The sequence below is a fragment of the Cataglyphis hispanica genome, chromosome 5, assembly GCF_021464435.1.
Source record: "Cataglyphis hispanica isolate Lineage 1 chromosome 5, ULB_Chis1_1.0, whole genome shotgun sequence".
Lineage (NCBI taxonomy): Eukaryota > Metazoa > Arthropoda > Insecta > Hymenoptera > Formicidae > Cataglyphis > Cataglyphis hispanica.
In genome coordinates, this window is record NC_065958.1 from 9,667,815 (window position 1) to 9,692,561 (window position 24,747).

A 24,747-nucleotide genomic window follows, 5' to 3' on the forward strand; every position below is an offset into this window, starting at 1 on the left:
AAGAAATATAAATATACATATATATATATGCGCATGCCATCAAATATAGGCTACAATAAAATACTTGCAATATTCGTCAATTGATAAACATTCGATGTCAAATCTCTACAAAAGTTGTAATTTGAATAGCTTACAGCATGTAATACGTAGAAATGCACGTTATATATGTGTATACTATTGGATACTGTGCAGAAACATTTGAAATTCGCGCAATATGTTGTAACTGCCAAATGTACGGCATAATTTTGGTTTGAATCTCCGCTAAATATGGTTCGAATCTTCGCTAAGAAAGATTTGAATAGGCTTCGAGTTTGACGAGTTTCGAGTCTCGATTAAATTGTAAGCACAGTTGGATTCTCTATTAACAAATAAGATGTACCAACTAGCGTATAGGCATATTCGCATTCGAAGTCTAACCAGCCGTACAGACAAAAAAAGAAGAGATTAACAAGGTTCAAAGTTTTGCGCTAATATAATATTGGAGTTGAATATCTACTAAATGGGATTTGTGTACGTATGAACTCCTGAATGGAATTTTTGACTAAATAAAATGCGAACTTTTATTAAAAAATTTTACTGAAACTGAACATGGATATTTTTTTAAATCAATAAAATTTATAGTGCGTAGTAAAAGAAAATAACGTAAAAAAGTAAAAATATAAAAATATAAAAAATATAAAAATTATATAATTTTTATATTTAAAAAAATATAAAAATTTGTATATAAAAATTCTGAATTTTTTGATAAATTATAATCAAGTATAACACAATTATATTAGCAAAAATTCATATACCATTAATGAACTTTTTATAATATCGATTTTGAACGCAATCAAAAGATTAATTGTAATATAAAATGTATCAAATAATTAAAAATATAAAAATAACGTCCGCGCGCGCACGCGACAACTTTTTGTGATCGCTCCTTAATGGATTCTGCATTTATCAGGAATTGACGGCGATCTGTGACGACTCTGGAAACTTTCATCAATTTACTGGCTGGTTGTACAATCTCTGCCATTTAGGCAATCTCAGTTCTGTGAATTGAAGATTGATGATTTTGGTGCGGTGATTCGAGGCAGCACCGAATTAGCGTTCGTCTCGTATCGATTGGCCTTGCCTCATAATCGCCATCGTTCACGAACATTTTCCGAAGGTCAGGTACTGATATGTAGCGGCGGATACTTATTTTCACAAGTTTTTATTTGGGCTCGGATATATATACGTTTATTAGTCGATAGGCTAATTAAACGTGATTTATGATTTCTTTTTATACAGGATTTTATCTTAATTGAACGAATGTTCGCAGAGTGGTCAATATACATATGTAACTTTTGTTGATTATTACGCATCAATCTCATTCCTCGCCTTTCTATCTGCTGTCTTTGAAGTGATTGCCGCCGTTTTTTTAGTCGTACGGTGTACATATTTCATCGAAATTATTCTTGCAATTAGTCTAAATTTATATTTCTAGTTATTCAAACATAATAGATAATGTGAGATAAATTTTACGACTGGCCAACTCCTTAAATTTACGCTGAAAAGATGATTCTTTGACGACTTTGCTGGAGTGCCACCACTTCTTGTAATCTTTTTATATTTGTTCACATCAATCTCAAACTATTAAAATAGAATAAAATCTTGTATCCCTATTTCCAGTTAAGATGAATTATTAAATTAGATAAAATTATAAAATTTTAATTGCTTTTTGAAATATTTTTGGTCCTCACAAGCACACGTATATCTTTATGTATATATATATATATTTTTTTTTAAAGAAATACATAAACATTATTTATAAATTTCATGCTTTTTTATAATAATATGATCTTTTTGTATGTGCTATGCACTTTTATTTTCACTTGTTTAGAAAAAATTAACTAGAAACTAGAGTATAGCATAACTCGTATATTGCTAAGTAGTATATTGTTACAGCATAATACAACAATATAATAGTAATAATTGGGTGTACACGAGCCGTATTAGGTATCTCTTTCATCAACAATCGTTTGGTTTCCATTCTTATTTTGCAATTACCAATGTAAATTGCCATAATTTGCAAAATTGCGTAAGATAAATGTTGCTTTTTTTTCGAAAAATAAGCAACATTTATCGCACGAGTTATTCCGCTCAAATTTTCTCAATGATTTACTTTTAGTTGATGAAGCAAGCCTTTCAACCTTTGAAATATTGTAATCCGAAATATTACAATCTCGAAGATTGAAGAAAATAGCTGGTATTCCGAGATTACTTACAAACCATTACACGCAAGAGAGAAATAATAATGTGGAATGTGGATCACGACGGTTTATTTTGAGGTTTGTTTCGTGTGATTTTTAATTAAGAGACGATAATTTTTATGATGTTTTAATGATAGTTTTAATGATGTTTTCAATAATAAAGATAACAATAAAGTAACAATACAGTGGAATGACAGAAATGTTATATTCACCGTTTCGCAAGCATTGAAATTTAGCTTTACAATTTATGACGTGTCATAACGATGTGTCATTGATGTGATATTGTGATATTGTATCATGGTACCTGTGCGTAATGCCTACAATAAGCATTCTCTCATGTTTCATAGAATCCACTCGTCCTTGATATGCAACGCTGCTTTTCCTGTTCCTAAATTATGTGGAAAATGGCATATTTAGCTGCGTTGTTTGTACCGCAAACAACCCATCGAGATATTGTAATAAGATACACTATCAATAAGTAAGTAACATTGTCATTTCTTCAAATAAATTTACAATTTTAAATATTACTTTAAACCTGGTCCACTTTTGTAAAAGTTACAATATCGAAAAATTGCGTCGAATAAAAGATTATAGAAAAATGACACGATATAATACGATTTTATCAATAATAAATAAAATTTATATATATAATTTTTTTTTTATATATAAACAAACATTCAAATTTTAAATTTGAAAAATATTTTCATCATCCAAGTATGCACTTAATTAAAATAATAATTACAATATTATTGCGTTTATATCTTTAGATTTCCCCCTTCTTTTAATATCTCTAACTTGTCGGTCTCCTTTTCCTTATTCGAAAGGACTCGTGTGCCGCGAGTCAAGTCGTCGTAGAGCGTGACAAAGCAACTGTGACGCAACTGTGCCAAACGGGAATGTAGAAGATAAATATACCTTTTTTTATAAATAAGTATTTTTAATAGCGAATTCTCAGATCTCTTCTTAGATCCCTTCCCCGAATTGCTTTGCACGTAACTTTCCTGCGTCTGCTGCGTCGGATCAACCGGGAATCCTCATTTTTATCACTTCATCTTTCTTTTACACCTCTAATCGTTTGCGGGAATCGAAAAGGAAGGGAACAATTCTCTCACTTTCTTCGCTTCTCTTTTATAAATTCTTCTACCGACTAATATCTACATATCTATAATCTATATATTTCATTTATAATTATATATATTATAAAGAAAATTTTTCTCGCCTTCCTCGCCTTCATTGCTCTTTTCTTTAATAAACTTTTTTTGCTTTTTTTTTACTGACAATTGGAGAACCCGTTCAATCTCCATTTCCCTCTTATACTTGATGTAGGTAGCATGCGACTAAAAACTCAGAACTCGCACAATAATTATCTCCTCACGTTGCGTCGTGTGATTCATTTCATGTGCCTTTTCCACCTTGACAATCTCTAAAGCTAGAAGCGCTAGCGCGCACGACTAGCTCGTGACATTCTGCTCGCGACGCACAGCATTCTCTCATTTACTGTCGTGGCGATACATAGTGAAATAGTGATAGTATATAGAAACGCGCGATGATTATTATTTTATTACTGCTTTTCTCGGGACATTCGTGTGGGAGAGAACTCACCTCGGCGTCTGGTTCGATGAAATAGCATCCCCAGTTCTCATTAGTAACATCAACGTTCGAGATATCTATTCGGAATTTGGTGTTGATCGCGTCCCAGTTTCTGATCGAGTCGCAGCGAAGGCTGCTGTTTCCAATTATCGCGCGTCTCTCGCAACATGACCGATATGTATAAAACAGTAAGTGAACGATTAATCGAAAAAAGGCTGGAAGAAATGCTGCGTAGAGTCGATTAAAAATTAAAATGTCAAACGTTGCGCAAAAAATATGAAAAATATAGATACGATATTTCATAATGATATATAATTATCGCAAATGATAATTGCTTATAGTCGCCATCAGAATATGATCTAGAAAGAATAAAAAGGCCAAAAAACGTTTTTAATTCGTTTTTAGATGTCTTTTAGGGATGCGTGTTGTCTAGAGACAGATTGTTTTGATGATTGACGCGAGGTGAATGTGAGAGCGCGAGTAGAGTCAGCGTCTGGCTAGCTTCTTTTATCCTACATCTCTCTTTGCCGTATCGAGCACATTTCTTTCGTTTCTTTTTCTAATCTTTCTTTTTTTAATCGTCACGTGTCTCGCGGCTCAAACAATAAGCGAAAGTTATATGCTAAACAAATATACAGTCTCATGACATCGAGTTGAAGTTAAAAAAGAATGTGATACACCTGTGTAATTTAATAGCGATCACAAAACGAGATAAAATATAACCGCTTTGTATCGCTACAACGACAAGTGTTGCGATATATGTATAATTTCAAGACATAATAACTTGGATGTTTGCCGCGAGTAATCCGCGAAGGATTTTCGTTCAAGAGTATTCGTGGTGATAAAGTCGTTGCTTGATATCTTTGATATTCTTTTTTTCCACAAATATCTCACAAATTGCATTATTACCGTACATATAGGAATCTGAAATCGATCTTTATCGTTGATCTTAATTATTTAACTAGTCTATTAGCTATTTAAATATGTTTTAAATATATGCATATTTGTATAGTAATTATATACATATATTTATTTTCCTGGAGATTGTTTGATTCCGAAGAAAAAAAAAAAAACTTTTGACACATTTTATTTTTATTACACTCATCGGTATTGACCAATATCTTTATTATACTTGTTAGAAAGTGGTACTATTATCCTCATCTCACACTTACATCACACGATTACGTCCCGCTTGAGTGTGTGCATTTACATAAAATAATGCATAAATTCGTGCGTATGCCAAGTTTCAAACGAAAAGTTGTTTGCATAAAATTGTAGAAGGACGAAATGCAAGAGGGCTTCGATAATGTCGCTTTCCAAATAGACGAGCCTCATATCGTCAAAAATGGCAAAAGAACGTATTATATCGGAGATTCGACGAGCATTCTGGATATACAGGCCATCGAGCCAGGAAAGGAACGCGCGACATGGAACAACAGCGTGGAATTTCTCATGTCATGCATCGCCGTGTCGGTTGGTTTCGGCAATATCTGGCGATTCCCATTCACAGCTTACGAGAACGGTGGGGGCGCCTTTCTCATACCGTACGTGATTTTGCTCTTTCTGGTGGGAAAACCATTCTACTTCCTGGAGATGATCATCGGACAATTTTCCGGCAATTCGTCCGTCAAAGTTTGGAGCATGTCACCAGGTTTCATTGGTAACTTTTCAATCTAATTTCTTTATCCCGCGATGAACGACATCATAAATTAAATGATATATATATATATATATATATATACGAGAATTTATCGCGCGAAATTAAATCTTGGAAATTCCCGATTGTGCGTCATAGAAAAAGAGAGATAAAAATTTCTATAAATTACACACACACACACACACACACACACACACACATATATATATATATATATATATATATATATATATATATATATAAATTATTGATATTATTGATTCTCTATATATAACAATTCCTTTATTGCGCGAAAATAAAACTCTGTAAGCTCGTACAAAAAAAAAAAAGATTTTGTCAGTTTCTTTCGAACGACTCATGTCATCGCGACGTTACATGTTAGCGACTACCGCACGTCGCACGCAGATCGACATGACGGACGACGGTGACTTCAATGCGCACCGTGTTCCCGTTTAAAAACAGACGCTTCTTGCATCAATAGGAGTCGGATGGGCGCAGTTCTGCTCAACTATTGCGTTAGCGACCTATTACAGCTCGCTGATGGCATTGACATTTTATTATCTGATTGCTTCTTTTTCCGCCGAGTTACCTTGGGCTACTTGTCTAAAGGAATGGGGCGATACATGTGTCGACTCAAGTACAAAGAGAAATCACAGTACAGCGGAAGAAAGCGCCGATATCCTCGATAATCTGTTAAACGGCAGTAGCAAGCTTCAAAGCTCGGCTGAATTATATTTTTCGTAAGTTACCTTTTTGTTTTGAGTGTTAAACAGGATGTTTATAACATGTTTCACAAATCGCATTCTTAATTTTAACGATAGGTTTTTAACGAGAAGCCATATGACTCTACTTAACAAAAATTTTATTGTTAGATAAATTAATAATTTTTTAATGTTACATAAACAATAATGTATTTGTAATAAATTTCACTTTTATAATTTCTTTAATGAGCGAGGAAATGAATAAAAAGATTAGAAAAGATTTTTACCTAACTTTAAACTTTACTTTGAGAGAATTTTTCCATACAACCTGAAACGCGGCTTGGTATATTAGCTCGGTACATTCAAACGTATTGAATATACTATATGTGTATGTATATGTATTCGGATACTTATAGTCTCGAATGATATTTAAAACTTTATTATACATACAGATATATATGTTAAAAACAAAGTATAATATTTATAAAATAAACAGAGCAATCTTTTTCTTCGATATCTTTCTCTTCTGTCGAAAAAAAACTTATTCTCGATATAAATTCAGATAAAATGATTTACAGACGAGTGGTTTTGCATGAAAAAGAGAGCATCGACGATGGAATCGGATGGCCGGATTGGAAGTTGACGCTCTGCCTTCTTGCTAGTTGGGCGACGGTTTGCATGATACTCTTTAAAGGTGTAAAAAGTTCCGGAAGATTTTCCTATTTTCTTGCCATTTTTCCGTACATCGTATTGATCTCACTGCTAATTCGCGCGGTTACATTGGATGGCGCGATGAGCGGGATCCTTTACTTTATTACCCCGAAATGGTCGAAACTCTTGGAGCCGACCGTCTGGTATGCCGCAGTAACGCAGTGTTTCTTCTCACTTTCCGTGTGCTTCGGCAGCATCATTACATACTCTTCGCACAACGGTTTCAAGCACAACATCTACAGGTGAGAAGATAGATGCAGTAGTAACAAAATTAGATTTTAAATAAACAAAAAAGTTTCAAAAATTGTACGAAACTTTTCGATATAATATAAATAATAATAATTTGATATAATATAAATAATAATAATTTTATTTTGCTAGTAGTATCTTTTCCTTTTCTTCATTAGCTTATATTAATTATATACAAACCTAGAGACGTGATAATAATTACCTCGCTGGATACAATTACGAGTTTCTTGGCTGGCTGCACGATATTCGGGATTCTCGGCAATCTGGCGTACGAGTTAGGAATAGAAGATATATCCAAAGTAGTCAAAGGTGGAGCTGGTCTAGCCTTTATATCGTATCCAGACGCAATAGCAAAGTTTAGCTTTCTGCCGCAGGTATTGTTATATATATATATATATATAATGTAATGTTTGTTACTGTAATATTATATATAAAATGCACCAAACACAAGTGTTTTTTCTAAAATTAAAATATCACAAATTTATTTTTTATCATATTCTATTTCACTGCTTATATACTGAGTAAGAATATTCTCGACACGTTTTTCTCGAAAAAATAAAATAATGAATTTGTTTGCAGCTATTCGCTGTACTGTTTTTCATAATGATGTTTGTCCTTGGTGTCGGTAGTGCTGTCGGAATGATGACGGGAATCATCACAGTAATAAACGAACAATTTCCAAAGCTGAAGACTTGGCAAATTGTTGTTCCGACTTGTTTTCTAGGATTCTTAATTGGCACAATTTATGTAACACCAGTCGGTATAAAATTATATTGACCAATAAAAGATAATTAAATTTTAAATGTTTGCTTGTGTTAAACATTAATTAATTAATTAATTTATACGTAAACTTTTCAGGGCGGTCAGTTTATCCTAACTTTAGTGGATTATTACGGTGCTTCATTCGTTGTTTTCATCTTGGCATCATTTGAAATGACCGGAGTGATATGGATATATGGTAAGAAATTTTTATATTTTCAATAATCACATTTTTCAATTCTCTCTATTTTTAATTATTTATTATTTAATCTTCATTATTTCTTGATTTAATTGCGCGCTTTATTATAAAAATATTAAAGTTTATTCGAAAATAATTACGAGATGATAGTGATAAAATTACTGTATAATATTTTTATCTTTCGACAGGATTTGAAAACTTTCTGGAAGATGTAGAATTTATGTTGGACCGACAACCGAGCGTCTACTGGAGGATATGTTGGTTTATAGTTACGCCATTAATTTTAATATCAATATTTATTTATACAATAGTTACTTTATCGCCTTTAACTTACGGTGGAAGATTATTGCCGGAATCCGCACACGCAGCCGGATGGACGATACTTTGTATAGGTGTTCTTCAGATACCGCTATGGATGCTGATCGCGATGCTGAAGAATCGAAAATTGCCGCTCGCGCAGGTAAATCGATTTAGGCAAAAAAATTGCCATATTTTACAAGAAATTAAAAATTGAACAATTAAATTTATTGTTATTGAATATATTATTGTATTATTTAAGATGTTGAAGAGAGCTTTCGTACCTGCGAACGGATGGGGTCCACGAGAAGTGCAGCAATGCAAAGATTGGAGAATCTTCAAGGAAGAGAGAGCAAAAGCTCGGGAGAAGCGAATTCAGCCAATATGGAAACAGATACTTTATATTCTTTTAAACATGGAACCAAAATAGAATATAAATTTTATATATATTATACGAATTTATACAGTTGTCTCTACCATGGCAAGATTGAAAAAGATTTAATTTCTTAACTGTGCACACGCAAATTATTGTATTTTATATTTCATGTTTATTTCATGTACATATTATTTCATGTCGTGACAAAATTGCTAGATGATTGTAATTTTGTATAGAGATAAGATTATTAACATATTAGATTATTAAATTGAAAGAAATATCACCTTATACAATACATATGCATATTTAATGTATTAGAATATATTATAATTCCATGCAGTTGCATTAAGTAATACTGTAGTTAGAGAGCCAATATACATATGCAGTTGGCTTCATTAACACGCGCTTTCGTATAAATTCATTTCCGTTTGTACATATAACGTTATATGTACTATGTGTAACGAGCAACTCGCAATAAAGAGCTGCGATATAACTTTGAAACCATTTTACTCTATAGATCACTATATAAAGATCACGGTGATTAATAAATATAATGATTTTAATACTGCTTGATTACAATTGTAATTGTCAATAATTGCCAAACAGCATTGCTATAACTTTTGATTTTTTTGCGCATGTTCGCGATATCTTTTTCGATTGTTTGAAGTCTTTCCATTCGTTGTATTTTTTCTGATCCTTCGGACCCCAATTGGCATTCGGCTCAATCATCTGAAATTGAAAAATAATCATATTTTAGATTTACGACCCAAAATTTATGTTGAAACATTTAAATAAATATTGAAATAAAATGCATATTGTATATATAAAAGTGTGAATTACATTCAGCCATGTCTTATTTTTATTTCGAATTCCAACAAGAATCATTCCCAAAGGCAACGGGAAAAGTCCTAAAGCCAAAAGAATCCAACCTGCAGCTGCAAAAATGAATAAATATTTTAATATTAATATGATATTATTTTATGAGAGAAATATCTCATCTCTTAATGTCTGTCTAAGTGTATATATATATATGTGTGTGTGTGTGTGTGTGTGTGTGTGTGTGTGTGTGTGTGTGTGTGTGTGTGTGTGTGGGTGTGTGTGTGTGTGCAAAAAATTTAACCCTTGGGAAAACCTATATACCTTATTTTTATTTTATCAAATTTTTACATATATTCTACTGCATTTATATCTATTTTTAATTTACATTAATCTAATTTTTATATAAATATGATATATTAATTATAATTTTTTGATTTAATTGTAATTTTTAAAATGTATACAAATAGTGGTATACCATATGCGGATGTTGGATAATATTCATCGTTGTACGTGAGCGGCGTTATATTAATCAGAAAATAAATCAAAATGATGAATAGCAATAGCGGGGTCAAATAACACCAACAGTATCTCCAATAAAAGGATGGCCGTCTTCCTATCATAAATTCGATGTCATCCATAAAATTGTCGACGCCTGATAAATCAAATCACTTTATTTCAATAATTTTATAAAGCAGCTTCACAAAAGAGTGAAATGTATTATATAGAATAAATTATTACCGTATACCCAGGAAATAGCAATCACTTCGAAGGACGCTAAAAATACGATAATGAAAGTGCCTCCGAAATAATCTACCAGGTTAAGAATGTACTGACCACCCTGAAATGATTTCGATAAGAGTTCAAAGTTTGATTTAATAAACATTATTATCATTATTATTATTATTATTATTATTATTATTATTATTATTATTATTATTATTATTAAACAATAGTAAATAATGATGACCTCGCAAATTTTCTCTATTTAGAGAACAAGTATTAACAAGTTTACAGATAAATCATTATTCAATATTCGCTTATACATATAAATTCTCTGCTACTTTGATACACAATTTCATTTTTTTTTTTTCAGTTGCTTGAAGAAAATTGATAGAGATTTTCCCTTTTATATTAAAAGAAAAAGAAATTGCATAATTAAAACTTACAGGCGTGCAATAAACAATGCCGATTGAGAAACCAAAGATCGCGACGCCAGCAGCAATCTTCCATTGCTTAAGTTGCGGGTATTGGTCCTTAATAATACTGACGATAACATTGCAGAAGGCAACGGTAGTTCCTATACCCAAGACAAAAAGCATTAAGAAGAAGAGTACGGCGAAAAGCTGCGGTACCACGGTAAACTTTGCCAAAGCTTCCGGATAGGATACGAAAGCCAGACCTGTTCCGGCGCGAACGATGCTGCCGATGTCATCACTACCGATCTCATGAGCAAGATTACCCAGAATTCCAAAGATTGTCGTGCCTGCCATCAAGCTGGTACAAAGATCCAAAGTCGTCACAATCGTACAATCTCTGCAAGAGATCTTTCATCAATTTTCTGATAAATTTGTTATACATATTAAGCTATATATATACTATAGCTATGTAGACTGTTGAAAATTGAAAACTATATCTCAGATTTTTAAAGAATAACACGCACCTGGACGCATTGTGTTCGAAATTATTATACGAGGAGTACATGGTCACCGCACCAAAGCATATCCCGAGGGAGAAGAATGATTGAGTGATGGCGGCGTACCAAACCTCCGGATCCAGAATCTTGTGCCACTTAGGTTCGAAGAGGAAGATGATGCCGTCCACTGCTCCGTCCAGTGTCACCGCTCTAATCAAAAGACTAATCATAACAATGTATGGAAATAGAGCCAGAAAGTAAGCCGCTTTACCGGTGCTTTTCACACCCTTGCAGATCACGATGTAAATGAATATCCAACTGACCAACAATGCCAGGACCAGCTTCCACGAAGGTAACCCGAGCCCATTCTTGATTCCCGTTTCATTAAGGACGTATTTTCTAAACATATGACATAGAGAGCTAGAAATTTATTTTAGCTAAATGTTTATTCTACTTTTGAGATTAAATTTCTCCTAAAGAATATAATAAATATCCCCTAAGAAAAATAAAAAAGTAAGATTAAAAAATAAAAAAAAAATTAATAATCTAAAATAAAGATAATGATAGAGATCAAAATTAAAGAAAATATAAACAAAGATACGATAAATGAGAGATAATGTTGATTTACTACTGTATTATATACTGTATTATATTGTATAATATATTATCACGTTGCTCTGCAATTGTAAGAGAGCAAATATATAATGAACAATAAAACGAGCAAATTCTGATCCTGAATCTTGTCGGGCGATAAGTTTTCAAGAATAATCCGATACAATTACGAATGGCTTTTGATATATAAAATACGATATGTAATGTATTATGTGCATATAATACGAAAAAAAAATAATAGCGTCAGTTATAAAAATAGAATGTAAAGAGTAACGTTGTATAATTGTGCATTGTAAAAAGATTAATATACCTAAAATACAGATTGGCGGAACTTATACTTCCGTTTTTCACTTGCCCGACGCTCGAGCTATTAAAGCACGCGTCATCCCATTCTTCCCAACAATAGGCCCACGGAAGTACTGATTGACAACTGGCCACCATATAGTAGAGTATCAAAGCCATAAGGCCGGAATAATAAGTAATCACGGAGAATACTGATATTGCTATGCCATAGCCGATACCTAGTTAATAAATATTAAATATTAAAATTTACCATTCTACTATAAATCCAGTACTATAGTTAAACAATTGTGTAAAATGTTGTATTTATATATACATATCTTTAACAATAAGCATATATATATATATATATATATATATATATATATATATATAAATCAAATATATAAAACTGGAATATTTAAATATCTATATTCTATATATATATATATATATATATATATATATATATATATAAATTGATCATTGAATTGAAAAAAGATGTTAAATAGAAATTAATCTTACAAGTATACGAATATCTAGATAGTTGGATATCTAAATCAAATATATAAAACTGGAATATTTGAATATATATATATATATATATATATATATATATATATATATTTAAATATTCCAGTTTTATATATTTGATTTAGATATCCAACTATCTAGATATTCGTGTAAGATATACTTGTAAGATTAATTTATATATATATATATATATATATATATATATATATATATATATATAGATATTTAAATATTCCAGTTTTATATATTTGATTTAGATATCCAACTATCTAGATATTCGTATACTTGTAAGATTAATTTCTATTTAACATCTTTTTTTTCAATTCAATGATCAATTTTTATTTTTTATTTTTATGGGGGAAACAAATAAGTAAAGTACCTTGGAATAAGGGCGACACGGACCAGATTTGAATGCAGGAGCTGCTAGTGAATTGTCCAAGAATCATCTCCATGTAGTAAAAGGGTTTGCTGATGACAAAGAGTACCACTACATAAGGGATGAGAAAAGCACCGCCGCCATTCTTATAAGCTGTATATGGAAATCGCCAAACGTTCCCAAGACCGACAGAGAATGCTACACAGGACATGAGAAATTCCATTCCGTTTTTCCATTGAGCTCTTTCCTTGTTCCTCTCTATCACACCTTCCTCCTTAATCGAAATCAATATAAGGAATTTTGAAAAATTTCGCAAAAAGAGAAGTAAAAACATTCCAATTTATACATATATATAATGTGTCTATTAAATTTACTCTATTTTCAATCTCATTTCCGTCGGCTGATAAGACGGATGGTTGGAATATTGTTCGACTCGTATCAATGACGTAACTCTGAAAAATCAATTGTTTATTATCTCATGATTTTTTTCCATAGTACAGATAACACTACACAGCCATAAGATATAAATTATTTACGCTCCTTGATCATAATTGTGTGTAATCAGATTGCTCTCGATAAAATTATATGAGAATGTTATTTACGATGTGATGTGATATCGCAAAGATATGTTGTGGGTTATCTGGATAATTTAACATTTGTATCACAATTATTTTAATATATATATATATATATATATATATATATATATATATATATATATATATGCTTCTCACATTAGAATAAAATCGCAAACTCTTATTAGATTTGTATTAGCAGTCAGACAATTTTGAACATAAAACAGGAAAAGATATATATAATTTTAATGTCTTAATAATACTGCATCGTTTTTGCATAAAGTAAATAAAAATCATATATGAATCAGTTAACTGATGACATACTTCACCAGATTTACTAATGACAATTTAATTTTAAAAAATTAAAAAGTTTTTAGCTTTAATATCATGCAGTACACGTTACAATTTGTAAAAGTAGCTAAGAGTACTTACAATAGATAATGTATGTATCTTGCAATAAATATTGATTAATTACAGTGACAAGATAGATAATAATGAAACTGCAGTAACATTGTCGTAAATTATTCGATTTAATGTTTTATTACAGTGTCTTGCAAAATCTCTGATATTATGTAAGCATTATCATAAAGGGATAAGTACATTCATGAATTAACTTCTGACAAATTCTTTAACCACAAGCAATTTCGAGATTTAAGCTGGCAGTTGAACAGTGATAATTAATGACTATTTAATGAAACGAGAATAAAATGAGAATATGTATATGCTCAAATAACGAATGTATATCTCCGCAAACATTCGTGTTTATCCGCGCAAGTAGGATCGCATCAACATTATGTACAGACAAAGATTATCATATGAATAAAGCTATTTGAAATTCAGCTATTGGAAATTATCTCTTCATTTGTAAGAAATTTTCAATTTGCAGTTTTAAGATAATATTGTTTATAATGCGCTAATCAAAGAGCTTATATGTATATTTCTAATTTTGTAAATTAAAATATTATAAATTATTATTGTTTTCTATTTTTATATATCATATAATTAAAGATATAGAGAATATACATGTACGCAAAAAAAAATGTATATATATATATATATATATATATATATATATATATATATATATGCACGTATACAAATAATATTTGTTAAAAAATTAAAAATTTTCTAAATAATATATTTTATTTTACGTATTTAATTTGCTGTCAATATTACAATATAGATGAAGATAAAGATATCTTTCCTCCCAAAAATTTACTAATTTTTTCTCCTAACAATTTTCTTTTTACTCGTATATTTTTTACACCTTTATACACTAATCATCGATATAATAAAATTATAAGCCATAATCTTATAATAAATAATAGTATACGCAAAGTTTTATATATATATATATATATATATATATATATATATATTTTTTTTAATTTATTTATTTACAATAATATATGCCCGAACCTTTGTGTGTTCCATTTTGATTTGTTTCGGCAATCGCTTCTTTTTCGCGCGATATGATCCACTATTTAACTTTCTTTTTTTCAAAATTTTGCACGCGTCTTAGCCAGTCGGCAGTCTTTGATAGACTGCTTAAAGAATTCGCGCAACGTATACGTGCATATAGCGATCTATATGCGCAATCCTTTCCATCAGATTAAAGCGCGCGCACTACTTAGTCACAGTAATCAGGCTCGATAAAACTTTGACATCTTTCTCTTCTTCTCTCTCTCTCTCTCTCTCTCTCTCTCTCACCTTCTTAATGTTCTCTATTTTATCACATCTTTTATTTATTTGTTTGTTTTTCGTATTAATTTTCACGTCGCGTAATATATCTATATAATAATAGGGTATTATGGTGTATTGCATAGCGAAAAATCTCTTCTCCTTTCATTTATTTTTACTTTTGCGACGTTTAATTAACCGTTTTGCTGATATGTAATTTTATTAGCGAAAAATATATATCTTGATGTTTTTTTCCTGCAATTGTAAAAAAAAGGTATTAAAATCAACAATCGAGATTTATCTTCAACCAAAAGTTGTTATTTAACCGAATATCATTTCTCTGAAGAAAAGAAATAAAATGAATCTTTTGCAAATTTGTCTTACAGCGAAAAAGAAAATATTATGAACATAGATAAGATGATGCGCATGGAAAATTTTTTTACGAAAATAATAAAAGATAATTTTTATCGTAGATGTTAAAATCTTACATTATATCGCATACTATTTGCTTAAAGATTCTCACACCTGTTAAAGTTTGCCCACACAAAAATGACTAATCCGAATGGCATTCTGTAACAAAACGGTTCAAACGTAAACGGCAATCAACTTCCGTTATTTTTATTTCGCCAATGCAAGATAATGACTGATATACTGAAATACTCTTAATAATTAATATACAATTGCACAATATCAAATTATAGTGTGCATTGAGTTGTTTATTTAATTATTAATATGTAATTACAAAATTATATAATTACATAAATATAGATAAGAGAATAGTAAAATAACTGAAATAAAAAAGAAAATTTACAAGTCTTAACAGATTAAACGTCAATTTCAATTATCAAGTGCATGGGAGAAATTTTAATATGAAGTAAAAACAATTAAATTTTTGTAACATGATATATATTTTATTTGGCTAGTTTCCAATTTATGATATAATAAGTTGGCACAATTTTAAACGTATACATATCAAAGCACCAAATCAAAGAACAAAGTATATATCTTAAAATTTATAAGATTACCCACAGATTACGTAATGTGATCGATGACTCGTAACTACGTCCGTGTATAATATAGAGCGGAAATATTTTACACGAAATGTATTCACGTCCAATTGTAATTCAAAAAGGTAAATCAAACAACACGATTCATAGCAGTAAATATATAGTGCCACCGGCATAGTACCACGATCGTATTGTCAATATTCGTGTGCCCATCTTTTGTCTCGTAATAGTATAGCTCTACTCTAGTTTTCTAAAATGTTTTAAAAAATGTTTTAAAATGTTTAAAAAATATTTTATCTTAAAAAGTTTCGATTAAAAATACGCATTTTTATAAAACCTAATATAATTATGTATGTGTAAGCGTGCATAATGTAATAAATAAATAATTTGTAAAAAAAGATATAATACACATTATTATTGTACAATAATATGTATAAAATAAGAATAAGTGCAACACGTGCGAATACACAAATATACACAGATTTATAAAAAAACAAATGATTAATTTTTTTCTACAATTACATTATATTATGTAAGCTAATAAAAGCTTACAACATTAGAAAAATTAGAAAGAAAATGGAACAATAAATAAAATTTGGCTCTTTTATTTAAAAAATATCTTCATTAGACCGCCTTGAACTTTTAATTTCTTCTTCGTCTTAAACGCTTCCCATTCTCTATGTATCTTCGAGTTCTTAGGTCCCCATTTACTTTGCGAAGGTCGAAATGCTGTTTTGACAGACTATAATATGTTTTAAAATTTTAAGGATTAGTTTCCAATTTTTTTTTTTATTTTATATTCTTGAATTTGATATACATGTGTATTGAGATACCTACTTCCGTAAAAGACAATGATATTCTGTTTGCGACAATTTTTTGACCGATCCACCATACTATAGGAGATACGCCTAAAGCCAGCAGAAACCATCCTATTCCTAATTAAAAAATAAAAAGATAAGTTTTTGCTTCATATCGTTAATAATGATAATGATTTTTAAGCCTACTTTGGACAATTCATAACTCGCGACAGAATTTTTCTCTGACATTGTATATGCAGTGCAATATAAAAAGCATTCAAATAATTAAAAAAGCACGGTATATAAAGTTATAAACATAAAGTTCTATCATCCAAAATGGGCTTAAAATATCGAAAAAGTTTTACTGACCGTAAGCATAATCGGGAAATCGTACACCGTTGTACATAACCGGCTCGTAAGTTGCGCACGTATAGATCAGTATGATTATCATGAGCAAGGGTGTGATTAAGAGCCAACATGCTCGCCAATAGAAACCTAGTCTCTTACCCAGCATAAATTCCATATCGTCAAGAAAATTCGACAGACCATACACCCAGAAAATAGTTATTATCTCGAGAACGCCGACAATTATTGCTACGAAGGTTCCCCCGTAGTAATCGACCAATGTTATGAGCCATTGACCACCCTGTGTGTGTGTATGCGTATAATCGATATTTATTGATTTATTAATATATTTATCGATTTATTATTAATATTATATATAATATTAAATCTTAACACAAGTTTATGTTTCAAGTTTATTGAAAATATATTTTTTTTCTATAACTGTTTTAAAATATTTAAAATTGTTATTCAAGCATACAAAAAAATTTTTTTTGTGATTGGAATATATCCTGGAGCAAAAAAATATTTATTTATTAAAATAATCATTTCTTGTTTATATAACTACTAAAATAGATGCAAGCCAAGATGGAAGACCGATTAAATATATATATTCAATATTAAATAATAGATTGAGCGTTAAACGCATCAGGTTTAAACTGAAATTTTTGCATTACTCGAATGTAGACTTATCGATCGGTTAGGATATCGATTAAGTCAGATATTTATAAAAGTGATATACTTGTATCAATTTGAGAGCTAATATAAGTTTAATTTAACGTACCGGAGTAATGTAAATGAGACTGACGACGTAGCCGAAGGAGGTGACGAAGAGCACCACTAACCATTGCCTGACTTTCGGTAAATGATCGCGCAAGGCATTAAATATCGCACTGCACAATGCGACGGCGCTTCCTATACCGAGAACAAATAACATGACGAAAAACATTACGGCAAACAGCTGTGGCACAAAAGTAAAACGCGATAGAGCATCCGGATACGAGATGAAGGCTAATCCGGTGCCCCCACGGACCACCTTGGCGATATTCGTCGTGCCCATCTCGTGAGCCAGATTACCGAGGATACCGAAGATCGTACAGCCGGCCATCAGACTAGTAAACGTATCCAGCGTTGTCACTATCATTACATCTCTGAAATAAAATAAAGTATATGTGTAGAATAAAGTAAAAAGCGCATTTTAATATCGCTATCTTTGAGCAAATTATCCAAAAATTCGGAAAAACTAAAAAGTGAAAAATATGATTAAAAAATAAAATGTGATAATGACGATGACTTGCCGGAAAATGACATATTTCGGACATATAAATAAACAATAAATTTATATAAGTAAACAATTTTTCAACAAAAATTTAAAATAAAAATCAGCTAATGTAATATTTATGATTCGATTTATGATTAAATTTTATTTTAAGGCATAACGAATTTCTTACCTGTCCACCCTGTGTCCGAAATTGTTGTAAGACGAGTAGTTGATGATCGGGCCGAAGCAGACCGATAATGAAAAGAAACACTGCGTGATAGCAGCGTACCAGACGGTAGGCTTCCACAAGGCGTCCCATTTCGGAGTGACGAAGAAAAGAATACCGTTAACGGCGCCCTCGAGGGTGATGGCTCTGATCAGCAGAGCCGTCATTACAACGTAAGGAAATAACGCGAGGAAGTAAGCGGCTTTACCCGTACTCTTTACGCCGAGGGACAGCAACCCAAAGATACAAGCCCAACTAAAAAATAAACATATTGCCAGCTGCCAGGACGGCGCACCGATACCTCTCTCGATGGACTCGTATTCTTGCAATACTATTTTCCTGTATGAAAATCGCATAAAGATTTAAAAACTAAATCAAGGTTTAAAAGGGCTGAGAAAATATTGTTTTGCATCAAACCTAAAATATAACTCCGCGGAACTTTGAACGGTGAAGTTACGAGTCTCGGAGATACTGTTGTTTGAAATAGCATCGATACAGTAATTTCGCCATTCTGTACGACAAACCGACCATGGCAATTCAGACTGGAAGCTCATTGCCAAGTAATATAAGGTCAATGCCATCAGGGCACAGTAGTATGAAATGATGCAAAACGCGACAAAGACTTGTGAATATCCTAAACCTGAAAACACATAATCTTAATATTGCAGGAAAAAGAATAAATTTTAATTGAAAAATTCAGAGACAAGTCTATTATATTAAAATAATTCTTGAATGCGTAAAAAAGAAATCTCTCTTTCACATCTCTTGCAATATTTATCTCTTGCAATCTTTTTCTCTTTTTCTAAAAAGATTTTCTTAAAAAGATCTTAAGAAAATATCTCAATTTTTATTTAAAAAAATTCTAGTATTTTGAGAATTCTTATATAAGTGTTAAATTAATCCTACTATAAACAAAAGTAAGATTGTGTCTATTTTACTGCGGATAAAACAAATCATCTCACCCTTCATGGCCGGCGTCATGTACCACGTTCTCACGCAGGATCTGTTGGTAAATTGCCCCAACAATCCTTCCAAGAAATAAAATGGTTTTCCGACCAGAATCAAGACTACAATGTAGGGTATCAGAAAGGCACCACCGCCATTTTCATATGCGGTGAATGGAAATCTCCATACATTTCCTAATCCGACAGAAGTGGCTATACAAGCCATTAAAAATTCCAATCTACCTCCCCATTCAGTTTCTTTCGTGATCGCCTGAGTCAATTTGTGTGTATTATCAATTTATAATTAATTATTTTTTTTTATCATCTAAACTTAATATAAGATACATATACATATGTAGATGTGTACGATACTATAATACGCACTGAATTTTCAGACTGCTCTTGCTGTTTGTCAAGTTGCGTTGCTGTCTTATAATCGGGTGGAACATTTTCACGAGAATCGAAACTGTCCAATTGGAATGCCTCGTTAGTATAGCCACTTTGTTTCTAAAAAATTTGCAATATTTTAGTAAATTTTAGAAGGAATGGCGCGGTATCTGCGCAAACTTTTAAGTGTAAAAAATTTCTTACATAAGTGCCATCTTCCATCTTTCCCCTCTTTGCCATTACAAGTTGCACAAAAAGATAAGAAACGCGAGAGGAAATAAAATTCAATCTTCGAGAAATATTCAAGTCTTCGATGACGGAATGCTAATTAACGTAAATGAAAAGCCTCGAACTTTTCTACTGATAATTATCAAGCCAGGATTCGACTGGCAATCACTCTCGAAGAGAAGCACAATCTTTATTCAATCTTCACTCGCGAATACTTCGCGATAAGATACTAACGATTCAAACTAGTGCTTTCATGGTGCTCCATCTGAAAGAAACAATTTTCTTTTTACAATTTACAATTTATATTCAAAGACAATGCACTTATTAGATTTTATAAAGTAGTAAATGTTCCATTATATCACATAATACATTAGCACTTTGTTTAAACGCACAATTATTCACTCGCAATTTTTAATCTGACGCATTAATTTTTTTTTTTTTTCTTTTCTGGGTATTATTACGTTTTTTACAAATTTTTATCAAGGAAAATCTCAGTGGTCCGTGAGATACAATTGATAATTCTCGTTGTTCCTCGACGAAAATAGCGCGATCCGTCTCCCTGGGAAACACTTGGAATAATTTCACTTACGAGAACATCTTTGCTCGCGAATCCCCGGTCGACAATAAAGATAAAGATATACCAATATGCGCTCCTGCACTCGCACGTTTCGAGGACGAGGTTCTCGAGATCTGTGTCGCTCGTTAGTCGCGGATTGGTCAACAAATCCGCACCAAGTCGGATAAAGCTATCCTTTGCCGATTAGATACTAATTCTCCGATTTATGCACGTCACATATTTTAGTTTTCATCTCTTCCTCGTGATGTAACGAGCAGAGTAAATTAGTTTGACAGTATATAAATTATCTTTTAAAAATATCTTTGCACACAGAAACTTGAGAAACAGATTACAATAAGATGTTTGTAAAACGTTGCCTGAAAAATTGGCGATTCCCATTTGATCGACTTGTGTAAAAGTAAAAGAGAAAAGAGTACAAAGCACCAGTATATAATCTTTTAGAAATAGTTTATTATTATCCCTTAATTAATCCCTTAATTATTATCCATTAATTTCAAAGAATATAAAAATAGTCTTTGATGATTATTGCAAAAATTAATTTGCAATCAAATTATCTTGGTCAGCTTAATCTGCTTTAAAGAATAAGTAAATGCGCGCTTCAATTATTCAAAGTACTAACGATTGTTTTATCTCTAAAAATAATAAAAGACCGGGAACCCATAATCGTCAAATCATATAGCTCACAACGTCAAAAGCTATATAACACGATAACAAAATTGATGGATTATGAATTTTGAGAGTCTCAATTTGACAAATAGAAAAGAATAAACGTTTCCATCATCGGAAAATTGTGCAACATCAAATTATTGATGTTTTCGATGTCATCATATAATATAGACTATAGATTCGTAAAAGGATGAAGGAATCGATAATTCATTTACATTTTAATTTATTTACAGTATTCGCTATATCGCGATAAATATATATTACGTATTTGTTATCTTCATCTTAAACATTCTTTAGAAAAATATATTATTGAAATTTTTCTATTTTGAATGTGATAGCAAATGCGCGCAAGTATGCACCTTCATAAAAATTTACGATAGCACGTTTGTGAAATATTTATGAAACCCGACATGATGAGCTCATATGCAAGATGAGATGCGTATTTGGACATTTCATAAATACGATGAGTAAATTAATTAATCTTATTGTATTACTAATATATTTAATTATATTTATATTCTCTCTTCTTTAGTCCATTCACTAGCGCTATCGCGCAATTGACGGGTACAGGTATATGTAATATCTATATCATAATTTGCATAAAAGTACGACTCTTCCCCCGCCTTCCCGTCATATATCCAAGGTCTATATAGATTACATAAATGCATAATAATAATATCCACACCCGCCTAGAATATGCTAGAGTGCGCAAATAGAAATTCCGTTTTATTCTGAATCACATTTACGTATTGAAGAAACATAAACGCATACAAATATCTTTATATTATATTTTTTTTAATTAACTAAAAATTTCGTCAGTACTACTAATTAAAGACTATGTTAATGCTAATTAAAAATTAATCAAAACCAATAATAATATTCTGCAATATATGTATACATACTATATAATATAATACAAAATTTTTTATAACAATTTATAACAATAAATATCAAGGACACATAATATTGTGTACACAAAAATGTGACTATCGATTCAATTCGCGATAATTTTGTCAGATTTTTTAGTCATATTTTCCTTGGCATAAAATGATACAACGAAAAATCGTATATAATTGCAGAAAACAAAATAAAAGTTTAAATCTGCTTGAACGATCGATAAACAAGACAATTAATGATGGACAATCTGGGTGACATTTATTATTTAGTACAATTAATTGTTCGGCAAATTTTGATATTTCTACGAGTACGTTCCTTTTTTTATCCTTAACCTGTTCACGATTAACAACGCGAGAAAGCGAAATGTTCTTAATGCATTAATTAATATTTATGTCAATATATGGCATACTTTTCATTATCTCGATCAGTCAGCAAGTTATGTCAACTTTTATCTTTTACTGTATATATTAAAATCTACCAATCTTTATTTTTACAACTATACTCTATCATAGGACTTTATTTTCCGTGAACTTACGTGGTTTATGCCAGCCGAAGAAAATTTTGATAACGCGAATTCGAAGATATTAGGCGTCGCGCCGCAGCATCCCGCCGCCGACTTTTTCGTACTTTTCACTGTTTGTAGCCTCCTCTTTGCGTTTATGATTCTATCTACAAATTCTCCCAAGAACGAGATGTCGGATCATGATATCATTAACATTGAGACGTAAGTTACTCGGAAAGTTACTGAAAAAATAATAAAATTTTGATTTGTTAAAACCATTTTATTTGTGATAATTTTTTTTATTATATATAATTATATGAGAGAGAAATGATAGAGGATTGAATTAAAATTTGTTTCTATATTTTCTTTAAACTCAGAATTTCCACGGCTTTTGAAAATGATTCGTCGCCTCTTTGGTACTCGAAAGCTGCAAATTCGAGCTTAATAAATTACCTCCACGCTTGCAATACAATCAATCCATCGCGGGACATCATTCTTAAGGAGCAAAATATCTCGCATCCGACTTTCTCAAAATGCAGAGAATCATTGCGTAAGAATTGATTTCTCTCCTCATAGAAAGCAGATCCATTAATAGCATCATCTACTATCGTACAACTTGAAAGAAAAAAGCTGCAAACAGAACATTATTTCTTATTTCTTACTCACAATTTTTGGTCTGTGTTTCGATATTCACTGCCAATATTGAAAATATATAGTGTACGCGACGTAAACTATAGAGTTTCAGTAGCAGTACTAGCAGTGAATGTCGGAACGTAGCCTTGATTTTGAATATAAGAAAATATACATTTCTTCCCCCCAATTTTTTCATTTGATTTTTTATAAAAATTAGACCCAAGAGAATTAGATACAAGAAAAAATTTTAATTTCAAAATTCTATTACAAAAACATCTAAATATTAATGTGCGATGCATAGTCATACGAATGAATATATTTTATGCGTTAAAAATATTTATTAGAAATTTAATCGCCAAGTTAATTTTTTCTCTCTCTTTTTCAGACTCAAAAACTTCAAACGTGCGCTCTATCTATTCTCAACATTCTCGGAAGACACAAGTGAGTCATCCCTCTCCTCAAACAACATCTCGGGAATGGTTAATTAGGCATACTAGAAGTGGTCACGTCTATGGAAAGTACCCGATATAACGAAAAAGGGAAGCAATCGCGTTTGAAATGAAACACCGACAAAGCCAAAACAAAGAAATTTGTTTGAAATTTAAAATAATTTGTCACAATCAATTTGAGACAAGAATATCTCTCTTTCATGGGAGAAATGATATAATCCTTCTAATTTTGACAACTATAAACATTTTTTATACTCTATTATAATTATAGTATACTTTTTGATTTTGAATTTTATTTATTTTCCTTGTTACAATTTATATCGTCCTTTCATCGGCACGATGCGCTTTATAGTTGCTTCTTCTTTCGACATTGTTTTTTATATTTTTATCAATCTTTCCATATCGTGCCGGTGGACATATCTGTACATGGGATTATATACATATACATATATACACGTGTTTGCGATCGGCTTATGACAAACGTTAATAAATATTTTATTACCGTTCTTACTTATTGCTTCTACGTTTTTAATGACGATTAACC

The 24,747-nt window shown here is 31.2% G+C and overlaps 4 protein-coding genes across 11 annotated transcripts; 2 read left to right on the forward strand and 2 right to left on the reverse strand.

The window, feature by feature from the left end:
* Nucleotides 1–326: 326 nt before the first annotated feature.
* LOC126849806 (sodium-dependent nutrient amino acid transporter 1-like) lies at nucleotides 327–9,332 on the forward strand. Of its 2 annotated transcripts, XM_050592050.1 has the most exons (12): nucleotides 327–510; nucleotides 950–1,156; nucleotides 2,159–2,322; nucleotides 2,588–2,718; nucleotides 5,109–5,490; nucleotides 5,969–6,227; nucleotides 6,767–7,141; nucleotides 7,333–7,522; nucleotides 7,728–7,904; nucleotides 8,007–8,106; nucleotides 8,295–8,566; nucleotides 8,666–9,332. In XM_050592050.1, exons 5-12 carry the CDS (start codon nucleotides 5,118–5,120, stop codon nucleotides 8,831–8,833), a joined length of 1,914 nt encoding a protein of 637 aa, XP_050448007.1. In that variant the 5' UTR covers nucleotides 327–510; nucleotides 950–1,156; nucleotides 2,159–2,322; nucleotides 2,588–2,718; nucleotides 5,109–5,117; the 3' UTR covers nucleotides 8,834–9,332. The 2 variants fall into 2 exon arrangements, with proteins under 2 accessions (XP_050448007.1, XP_050448006.1); XM_050592049.1 differs by lacking the exons at nucleotides 327–510; nucleotides 950–1,156; nucleotides 2,159–2,322; nucleotides 2,588–2,718 and adding an exon at nucleotides 3,419–4,018.
* Nucleotides 9,321–15,164, reverse strand: LOC126849807 (sodium-dependent nutrient amino acid transporter 1-like). 2 transcript variants are annotated; one of them, XM_050592051.1, is made up of 10 exons: nucleotides 15,027–15,164; nucleotides 13,407–13,484; nucleotides 13,036–13,306; nucleotides 12,154–12,364; nucleotides 11,259–11,630; nucleotides 10,765–11,131; nucleotides 10,337–10,436; nucleotides 10,074–10,250; nucleotides 9,620–9,714; nucleotides 9,321–9,508 (listed from the first exon to the last, which is right to left on the reverse strand). In XM_050592051.1, exons 1-10 carry the CDS (start codon nucleotides 15,039–15,041, stop codon nucleotides 9,368–9,370), a joined length of 1,827 nt encoding a protein of 608 aa, XP_050448008.1. In that variant the 5' UTR covers nucleotides 15,042–15,164; the 3' UTR covers nucleotides 9,321–9,367. The 2 variants fall into 2 exon arrangements, with proteins under 2 accessions (XP_050448008.1, XP_050448009.1); XM_050592052.1 differs by lacking the exon at nucleotides 13,407–13,484.
* A 1,037-nt stretch (nucleotides 15,165–16,201) lies between these two features.
* LOC126849848 (sodium-dependent nutrient amino acid transporter 1-like) lies at nucleotides 16,202–23,292 on the reverse strand. 6 transcript variants are annotated; one of them, XR_007687461.1, is made up of 11 exons: nucleotides 20,872–21,054; nucleotides 20,456–20,744; nucleotides 20,249–20,371; nucleotides 19,883–20,135; nucleotides 19,338–19,560; nucleotides 18,885–19,259; nucleotides 18,218–18,584; nucleotides 17,461–17,737; nucleotides 17,132–17,229; nucleotides 16,817–17,036; nucleotides 16,202–16,544 (listed from the first exon to the last, which is right to left on the reverse strand). XR_007687461.1 is itself a non-coding variant. In XM_050592135.1 (10 exons), exons 2-10 carry the CDS (start codon nucleotides 20,489–20,491, stop codon nucleotides 16,899–16,901), a joined length of 1,890 nt encoding a protein of 629 aa, XP_050448092.1. In that variant the 5' UTR covers nucleotides 20,492–20,744; nucleotides 23,155–23,292; the 3' UTR covers nucleotides 16,202–16,898. The 6 variants fall into 6 exon arrangements, 5 of the variants coding, with proteins under 5 accessions (XP_050448092.1, XP_050448095.1, XP_050448093.1 ...); XM_050592135.1 differs by lacking the exon at nucleotides 20,872–21,054 and adding an exon at nucleotides 23,155–23,292 and having other exon boundaries at nucleotides 16,202–17,036; XM_050592138.1 differs by lacking the exon at nucleotides 20,872–21,054 and adding an exon at nucleotides 21,121–21,230 and having other exon boundaries at nucleotides 16,202–17,036.
* Nucleotides 22,765–24,285, forward strand: LOC126849587 (uncharacterized). The gene is made up of 4 exons (XM_050591550.1): nucleotides 22,765–22,926; nucleotides 23,132–23,343; nucleotides 23,499–23,680; nucleotides 24,140–24,285. The coding sequence occupies exons 1-4, from the start codon at nucleotides 22,855–22,857 to the stop codon at nucleotides 24,283–24,285; spliced, it is 612 nt and encodes a 203-aa protein (XP_050447507.1). The 5' UTR covers nucleotides 22,765–22,854.
* Nucleotides 24,286–24,747: the final 462 nt, after the last annotated feature.